Source organism: Salvia hispanica, chromosome 5 (genome assembly GCF_029641045.1).
Source record: "Salvia hispanica isolate PSC_SH4W2 chromosome 5, Shi_PSC_v1, whole genome shotgun sequence".
NCBI lineage: Eukaryota > Viridiplantae > Streptophyta > Magnoliopsida > Lamiales > Lamiaceae > Salvia > Salvia hispanica.
Genome location: NC_142696.1, coordinates 21046335 through 21056147, shown reverse-complemented (window position 1 = coordinate 21056147; position 9813 = coordinate 21046335). Strand labels below are relative to the sequence as shown.

General features: G+C 37.8%; 1 protein-coding gene across 1 annotated transcript; it reads right to left on the bottom strand.

Moving 5' to 3' along the window:
* Positions 1 to 788: 788 nt before the first annotated feature.
* TIC110 (translocon at the inner envelope membrane of chloroplasts 110) lies at positions 789 to 8547 on the bottom strand. The gene is made up of 15 exons (XM_048084724.2): positions 7922 to 8547; positions 7308 to 7367; positions 7085 to 7208; positions 6366 to 6434; positions 6174 to 6272; positions 5970 to 6036; positions 5466 to 5530; positions 5192 to 5286; positions 4810 to 4928; positions 4541 to 4641; positions 3056 to 3272; positions 2741 to 2898; positions 2431 to 2556; positions 1325 to 2299; positions 789 to 1237 (listed from the first exon to the last, which is right to left on the bottom strand). Exons 1-15 carry the CDS (start codon positions 8425 to 8427, stop codon positions 992 to 994), a joined length of 3027 nt encoding a protein of 1008 aa, XP_047940681.2. The 5' UTR covers positions 8428 to 8547; the 3' UTR covers positions 789 to 991.
* Between the last annotated feature and the right edge of the window lie 1266 nt (positions 8548 to 9813).

The window sequence follows — 9813 nt, the reverse complement described above, 5'->3', positions numbered from 1 at the left end:
TATTACTATTGATTAATTTGGTTATGTAGAATTAATTTCTCCACATAAGTTATAGGTTAACCTTATGTTAATCATATCAATTTGGTTACTACTTACGACAACCAAGTTTGATCAGGTTCATTTAGATTTTCCTTCTCTCCAGATAATCCTTTAAATATGAGATATATGGTTTCCTTTTTCTGGTATTAAGGCATTCCTTCAATTGTACCCTTTGCTCAATAAAAATAAAGAAAGAAAGAAGTTGTTATTTTCTAGCTCGATCCAACAAAAGGGGCAACCCACGCCAATTATTTACGAAATAATTATTTAAAGTGTTTTGGTTAAATATGATTCTGTGCAAGGAAAATCAGTTCTAGTGCATGAACATGAAAAAAAGGAAAAACAATTCAAGTGTTCATCTTCTCTCTAAACTGGTGGTATTTTAAGTACTATTACTATTCTCGCAAGTTTGTGGGGCGGGTGGGGGAGTGAAACTAGTCATACATTCTGATATTTATATTAAATTATAAAGACAACGGAAAAAGGTCCAAAAAGTTCACATTGAAAAGAACAGTATTCGAAGTTGAAGTTGAAGTTGGAGAGGAACTAATTACGTTGAAAATGGCGTTAATGGTATCCAACTCTATCTTGATAATAAAGTACTAACAAGTTTGTCAAACTCTGCCATGGATAGTGGAAGTGAATGCAAATATTAATCAGCTACCAATTGCCACTAAAACTTACAGTATATCAAATGAAATAGGGAAGCAGATACATTCATTCTTAGCAAGAGCAGAAATTTTAATCACTTCTTTAAAATGAGGGTTTGCATTATGTAACTTATTTTACTGGTACAACATCTATAAAATACAAAGAATTCCACTCAACATCATCATCCTGCTCACCGTGTTCTATGCTCTAACAATATGAGACAAAATTGGCAACCATTAGCAGCATTTTGCATCAAACTTCGACTGGCAAACTATTAATGCTAAAAAGTGACATTTTCAAATCAAAATACGAACTCCTCCTGCTCAGCTGATCCATTTGATGATCCCTTGTCTTTCATAGCTCGTAAAGATTCTGCTGTCGAGTCGCTGATGTTCAGTAGATACTGTACTCTTGCTACTTTCTCAGGCGCCTGATCGCTTTTCAAGTACACGAGGAAGAGGTCTGCCAGTTCCTCAGGCACCTCCCATGAAACGGGGGTTGCGGGTACAGCCTTGTCGCAGGCTAACAAGTCGTTCAGAGAATTAACCTGCAATGAGACAGAAATTTAGTAGAGCAACACTCGTGTTGAGACTATTGTAACACAGCAGAATGTAACTAAACTTGTGCCACTTACCACTCCTTGATTGTTTCTCTGTCTAAGCAGCGCTACTGCTTGAACAAGAGAATTCGATAATCTAGCCTGAGCAAGTTCATGAACAACTTGTCTGGCCTTCTCAGCATCGATGTTGAGATCCTTCGGGATTTTCTCATACACTTCCTCATCGTCAAACTCTCCAGTACCAGATGAGAAGATAGCATCAATAGTCTTTTTGAAGAGATTCTCCCGTAAACTTCCAGTGATCATGTTGTCCACATCAACTCCATTTTCTTTCAGTTCTCTGATTTCCTTTATGCTAAGCCGTCCCCGGCCAACAGCAGTTTCAAGAGCTGCTGACAGTTTTGTTGTGGTTATATTTTTTATGATCTTTTGTGCATACTGAGGTGGCAAACCGACATTCTTCTGCAACTCGTTAAGTTGCTCAATCCTATTTTTGGTCAATTGTCCATCGGCCAAAATAACCTCAGCTTCCTGCCTGAAAGCCTGTTCAGCTAAACCGCGATGAACATCAACAATCTCCTTGTCAGTCAAACCAAGTATCCCACCGAGTTGGTTTAACAAAACATACTCTGAATCATCCTTCTTCGTAGTGATTTGAGCTCCAAATGGAATCCTGGTAACTTCACCTGTTAGACAATACATTAAGTATGTTTTGTAAAGGTCGTTTCTATCCCTTTCAGGAAGGTCATCTCTAAGATTTATCTCCTTCTGACTAGCTTTCCCAGCAGTGTTCTCCTTGCTTGGTCGTGCTTTTCGGAGTGACTGCAAGGATTCCCATTCCTCATCATCCTCTGTCTGTTGTTCCTCCTTCGTAGTTGGGTCTTCAGGTGGACTATCAGCAGACTCCGTCTGCTCCCCTTTAATATCCGCAACTAGTTCGGTGACAACCAAAGTATTGAAAGCTATCATCTTCTTTAGTTCTTTTGCAGACTCAGTGCGGCTACCAGCAGCCCTTGCCCGTTGAATGTAGTTGATGAAAATCCTGCGGACCTGAATGTAACCAATTAACATAGACCACATCAGAGACATTCCACTATGTATGGTTAAGACTCAAGAAATCTTTTGAGAAGACATCATGCTCCCAAAAATAGTTCGCAGCACCAAGGATCATGGACACTTACTGCTTTACCGGCAATTGACATTGCAACCTCCCTAGTCAAGCGCAAACCAAAGGCAGCTTTCCTGACAGCCTTCTTAGTCTCCGCATCATATCCATCTACACCAGAAGCAATTGCCTCCTTGACGAGCTGTAATATTCATGCAGCCGTCAAAAAAAGTAGAAAATTGTGACATCCAAGAATTGGCAACATAGAATCGCATTGAACAATTACTTAACGCCACAAAGTGTTGCTGGATATCATAATTTATTAGTGAATCCAAATTTTGCAGACTTTTAAGAAGAACTGAAGGAAATGAATAAAGAGAAATCACCTTCTCAAATACACCACCACAGATATCTGCATGAGCTGCTTCGACTGTTTGCTTTGGAATGCAGAACATAATCTGTATCTGCTCCAAAGTTTTTACATCATCGTCACTGAGTTCACCTTTATCAGCTACCAGTTGCTGAAGTTTTCTCCGGTAAATTTCTACAGGTAAAGAAGATAAATCCTTTCAAAACCAAGTTGTTAACAGAACTTGTATAACAAAGGAGTACATTACTTTCACAAGTTATATTAATCAACTAAAAATGATGAGAGACTAAACTATAATGCCATTTACTATTAAAACTCAATATAATTAAACCTTCATGTATCTCTATGGCCTTCTCTGGATCAAAGTGCAGCTCTTCACAAAGATTCTGAAGATAGGCAGCTTTACTATCCGCCTCCATCAGATCACCACTGGATACGGCCTGCTGAAGACGTCTACGATAAACTTGGATTGTAACTTCTAGAGTTATTGACTCTGCTTCTCGTCTTCCTAAACCAAATATATTCTTCAATTGATTCAGTGCAGCAAGCTATAAAAAGAACAAAAAAGATGAGGTCAATAGACAGGTAAAACAACAAATTTGAAAATGAGTATTGCATGTACAATGTTTATACCCAGAACATATGAATCTAAAATCAACAGTATAATCATAACAGCAGGCAGCTGCTTACACAGCAATTATGGCTGTAAATACAGAACAGTGAACATTAGCAAGTTTCTCTTCCAAGTTCAGGTTTTATTGAACTTAATAAATGCACCACCATATCCTTCACCATGCATAAACAAATTTTACAATTTTCTGAGATAATATGAGACACTAACTAACATCAGAAAGTATGTTAGTTCAAATATGAAATATACGAACTCAAATCAAGTGACCCAAGTAGCCCAAGTATACTGAGTCAGCCAATGGTTTGTTACTGCATCATAGCTTCTTTCCAATCCAGCAAATAAGAGAAGGGAAATATGAGAAGTACACCGAGGGCCAGGCAAAGCCCGAAATTCCAACACTATAATGTATAATCCCGCATGAAGCTGTGACAGTGTGCTCATCACCGGTATAGTATCACAAGAATCCAGGCTATTCTCCCTCCAGCAATTATGATTATTCAGTTTACTTTCTCTCATATGCACCTGATTGTTTATCTTTCCATCCCATGTCTTTTTCTAATTTGGTAGCTTGATGTGTTGAGCGGACTAGTTGGTAAGGCTATACCTCTTTCCTTATAAGAGGTTTCACTTAGGGTAGGGATGGAGTGTAAACCTCTGCTCTTCAAGTTGCTGATTATACTCTATTTTTACTAATTCCAGTGTGACTCATTTAAGACGGCTGATTAAAGATCTTAGACTTGTTTTGGTAAAGATCAGGGCTTCAAATAAACATGAATGGAAGTGTACTTTTGCGTAATAATTTAGGAGAGAGATATCAAAGAGGCAGCCGAAGAGATCAAATGCAAAGGGTAGAAAAGAGCACTTTTGTCTTGCACAGGAAGACTAACTTTGGTTTTGGCAGTAATGAATATTTTAATGTATCCTTATCCTCCTATGTGTACCTTTTCAGGATCCTAAAGGACACTCTTGAAAATCTAATTAAGGAACTTCTAGATGGACATTCTCATTCTCATCTTGTTGCACTGGAGACCGTCACTAAATTGGAAATTGTTAGTATGAGAAATATGGGGTTAGTCAAATGATGGTGCACTTAGTTGAGAAAGTCTTTGAGAATCAAGTATAACAGCAAGAAAATAGATGTGATACTTATTTATCTTTTTATATGGCTTTTAGGAGCCTATGCACCTTTTCATCTTCCATGCGTCCCCCTGATAAAGCATCTGACACATATGCTTTGTACAGAAGCTTCAAGTCATCCATTTTCCGGTCACCATCATACTCCCCACCTGAATGAAATACACATAAGCTATAGTTCAACACTTCCAATAGGAAAAAGACTGTCACTATCACATTGAACTAAAGGGTTCTCATTAAAGCATATCAAGTGATGGATAACAGAAAAGCATAAAACAATGGCATTAGAGAGGGGATGTAAAAAAATATCTTAGACAAACCTATTAAAGATATGGCACCAACCCCACGAGCAAAGCGACTGGCATCAGGATGGTTCTTAAGAGAGACCAACTTATTATTAAAAGCTAGTATTTTATCAAGCTCCTCAATCACAGGTTTCCTGTTAAATACACACACTCAGTTAGCAAAACATGTTTTGAAATTTTGTGTACAGTGACCAACCATCAAAGTTATTTATATTCATACAAGGCTAACATAGTACTCCTTATGAATATAATCATTAGACAGCTTCCACCACCACTACAAGGATTTAGCGTAAATAAGACTGTTAACCAACCTAACCCACTAGAAGAAAATTTGCATCACCAATAAATATTCAGATTTGTGGAGTTCAAATTTCAAAGTATATAAGATTGTTCATACACAGCTTTAGTTCTGGACTTCAATATGCTGACAGCTGCTGAAATACTTTTCTCCACAAGTTTTCTTGTATGCTCCCTAAACAAGTCTTCAGCAAGCTACAAAACAGAAGAAAGAACTAATAGTGAAACAACACAGAGATACAGTACATAAATCATGACATGTTAAACATCGAATAATTTGGATCTCACCATTTGGCACTCAATCTTTTGCATCTATAATAAAGAATCAGAGATGTGATCAAAGATGTGGAGAATGGCATCATAGAAGAAAGTACCTGATCAGATAATCGATAAAGGAGTTGCGCTTCCCTAAGGCTTATCAGCTGGCTCTCATCAACATCTAGAAAACAATTCAAGCCATCAATTGGTGCAATCATTAGCTTAGTACTTATTCTTAAGTATGTAACACAGCCAACAAAAAGGAGACCGAAGTGGAACAATATACAGTTTTAAGAGGTCATGGCGAGAAAAAATAAACTACACTGTGAATAGATAACAATAATAACAAATGTATAGAACTACCCAGTTGAATAGGATCTACATAGAATGCCTTAATTATCAGAAAATCTTCAGGGTGTGTAAACAAAGGTATCCCACAAAGGAGTATATGTTTTTCGATATGCTGCTTATCGCAATAGTCATGTCAGCATAATCTAGAAACTTGAGAAAAATCAAGAGCAAACAAAGGCTTATAAAGCAGACTACAGAAAAAACTAATAAAAGTTTTTTACTTATTGACATTGTCAGAGATCTGCAAACCATATTTAACAGTGTGCTACCTTGGGAAATTGGTGCAAGCTTGAAAGCATACAATCTTTGGGCATTGTCCCGGACAGCAACCTCTACCTGATAGACAAGAATTTGAGGTTATAGGATATAAAACACGAGCAACAAGTTTTAAACAACTGTGGTCAAGCAGTAAAGACATGACAAGTCACAGTGTAGACAATTGGCAATAAAAAAATAATGAAAATAGATGCTACCTGAGAATCAGTGACCTTGAACACACGTTTCCAAGGTAACAAGAAACCAGATGCTTCTCCAAACACAAGATTTGAGACATAAACCAGCTTCTGAAAGGCCTGCACTAGAAACATTTAAATGATCAAGCTCTACCCTTGCAAATTCAAAGAATCATTACAAATGTTATATTGAAGAGACTAACAACACCATACCCGACGTTGTTCCATATCATCATCACGATCCCCAGTTTCAAGTCTTTGCCTGAAAATCCGCCTACCAATCTGAGAAACAGTGGATTAACACCACAGAACAATTAAATCTCCATTTCCAATTAAGAAGCATCAATTGAACCGATGTTGGTAAGTTCAAGCTTGGCTAATCTATTACTACCAAACCAGATCCAAGATTAATCTATCAAATATATTCAGCTAATGAGTTTGTCAAGTTATTCAAGCCTAAACTTTGGCAAATTATACTCAAACTAGACATTCTTCCTATTATCCTATATTCAAAACATTTGAGTTGTTCTTCAAAACATACATATATACTAAAAAATCATCACTTCATCATAAATAACTTTCTTATACAGTAATATTCTCATTACAAAAGTACAGAAATACATAAAATAAATATTAGATGATTCAGATTATATTTATATTTTGAGCTAGCTCGTGAGTAATTAATGAGCTTAGTGGTGAGCTAACAACCCAAAGAATGTCAAGCCAAGTGAGCTAGCTTGTGAGTAATTAATGAGCTTAGTGGTGAGCTAACAAGCCAAAGAATGTCAAGCCACACTTGACTTATTTATGTTAACAAACTTCATTATACAAGATCAAACAATGTTCTAAACTGAAGCTTTACAAGTAGCTCGGCTCATTCGCAGCCATAATTAAGCATAGGGCGTTCTAAATAGCACTAGATGAAACACTACCTCCATGTGCATGGCTGCCGCATCCGGGTCATCAATGCCCAATGAGTTTTTGTAGTTAATAATGGTCTCAACTTCGTCACCTTTGAGATCTTCATTTCCAGGAGGAAGGACAGATGTTACAAATCTACAACATAAAATTTTGATCAATAAGCTTTTATACGGGTACTGAGTCTACTGACAGACTGCTCTGTGTGCATCATAATGAGCAAATACTATTGCTTACCGACAATAAATATCACAAAGCTCTGCATTGAAAGACTCATTCTGTTTGCTAACACCATATCTGGAATATTTCAGAAGTATAAATAATCAGAACAGAAGTAAGATCAGAAATAATATAATAAATCTCAGAAGCCAAACTGAGCAAGGAGACAAGGATGAAAAGAAAGAGAGAACAGACACAAACCAAGTTTCATATCAATCAGTTTCCATACTCTTATGCAAGACTATGTTGAAAACCTGACATGTGAGCATGCTTGATTCTATATCACGTCCAACCTCAAACCCAGTACTACATCAAGTATCCATATGATTAGGAATAAATAGCCTTCAATAAGTACTTACAAAAGCAAGCAGCAACGACAATGTACCCATTATCTAGTTACCACAGGTGCTTTACAGCTACTGGACATCATTACATTGCTCCTAGGTACAATTTCCATTGACAATATATCCGAATAGATTTCACGAGTTATACAACCAATTGCGAGAGTAAATATCTCTACCAAAATTTTTAGCCAGTTGCAACAAAAATTAGCATATCATTAAGCGCATAAACTCAGAAAATCAACCATTTTAAAAACCTAACAGAAAAAGCGCAAACAGAAATTCAATTACTTTTTCGCAATGGTGTCTACATCTTCCTTCTTAACGGCTCCAGGACCACCACATTCCACCACATAATTATGCAAGCTAGTGGCCGCAACCTCCGGCACACACGAATTCAACGCATAGGCCGCCCCAGCGCCGGCAGCACCAACCGCCACGGCACCACCGATGGCGGCATTGCGAGAGCCACCGAACCTCGAGCCGAGACCGTATCCAGCAGCAGCCGCGGCAGCCACGATCAGCACGGAGCTGGCAATTCGGACGGGCGGAGGCAGCGCATCGACGACGGACTGGACGGCGTTGAGCTGCCGCTTCTCCCCGACTAAATCAGGTTTGACCGCGGGAGTCGAGGATTGGTCGGTAGAGCAGCGGATATCGCAGATTTTATAGCGATGGCGGCGGAGATTAACTGATGAGAAACGGAGGTGGGCGGTGGTGGATAGAAAGGGGGAGAGAAGGGGGGTGTTGGGGCAGGGCGAGGGAGGAGCTGTTGTGAGCAGAATTGATGGATTCATGGTAAATTGATTAGTATGTGCCTCTTAACCTAGCTAATTCCTTGAAATGGTGAGAGAGAGCTGAGAGTAGTTCATAGGGTTTTAGATTAAGTGAAGAGAAGAGTGGAGAGTGTAAAGAGATAGGAGGCGGAGAAGAAGATAAAACTCAATTTGGAAACCTGCGATCCGACCCGTTTTCTACGAGTTTGAAAGGCTAATTGGGCCGGGCTGGAGCGAGTCCAGATCCGAAATGTTCAGGTAGGGAGGGTGTGTTGGATGATCTGGGCCTATTTTGTTGGCCGGAATACTCACTTAAGTCTTAAGTGACTCTTAACACACCTTTTACGTTGGACTTCATGTTTTGCTCATAATGTCGCCCTTGATCCCAAGAATACTATGTCGCTCTTAAATCATGAACTTTGTTCAAAATTGATCTAGAATATCATAAAATTTGCACTTTGTTTGGTATTTCTCAAACTGACCTAAATGTGATATTTTCATCAAAATCTCATTTAACGTGAGCAACCTTGGTATTTTAAACCACTTTTTAAGTTCATAACTAGTAGGATAAAAAGTCACGTAGAAAACGACATTGTATGTCAAGTATGATAAATAAAAAAAATAAAAAAACCTTGTAAGTTAGTCAAATATGGTCGTAGACATGCCGTGGAAAATACCAAACAAAGTGCAAAGCTTGTGATATTCTAAACCAATTTTAAAGTTCATGGGAAATACCAAATTTTGGGTAAAGTTGATGGTTTTAGAGACTAATATCCCAAAATATTATGAATAGATCTATATTTTAAATAATTGGTGGAGTTGTTAAACTATGACAGTGACAGAGTTTCATTCATGATACGAATGGCGGCAAAATGTAAGGCATTTTAAAGGCCATCATCCAATGATCTTCTGAACTCTCTTTGATGCTCGGCCATGTCGCACATTGGCAACGGATTTTGAATGAGACAAGATGTACACAAGATGACACTCGTCAAAAATGGCCACATCGCACTACCTTGAATTGGTGAATGCGCAATCGTTAGACCATGTCAAGATGGCCATAATAGAGGTAGTGGTTGACAATACAACTGAAAGTTAGTGTTTCGGGGCTGAATTCCGAAGATTTTGAAATTTTAAAATTATTTCACTTTTATTGTATAACCAAAAAATTAAAACATTAATCAATACTCCATATTTAAGCGTTTGACTAGAAATTATTAATAATTTTTTATTATTATTTTAACACTGCATATTTAAGCATTTTAATTAATAGTGTTAAAAATATTGATGAGAAAAACCATCGTTTACGAAAACTCAAGCGCTAGCTTTTCCTGAAAAATTCATCGGCAGCATCTGCTTCCATGGTCGAGCATCAAAGGAATTTTGAAGAATGAATGTTGAGCTTAA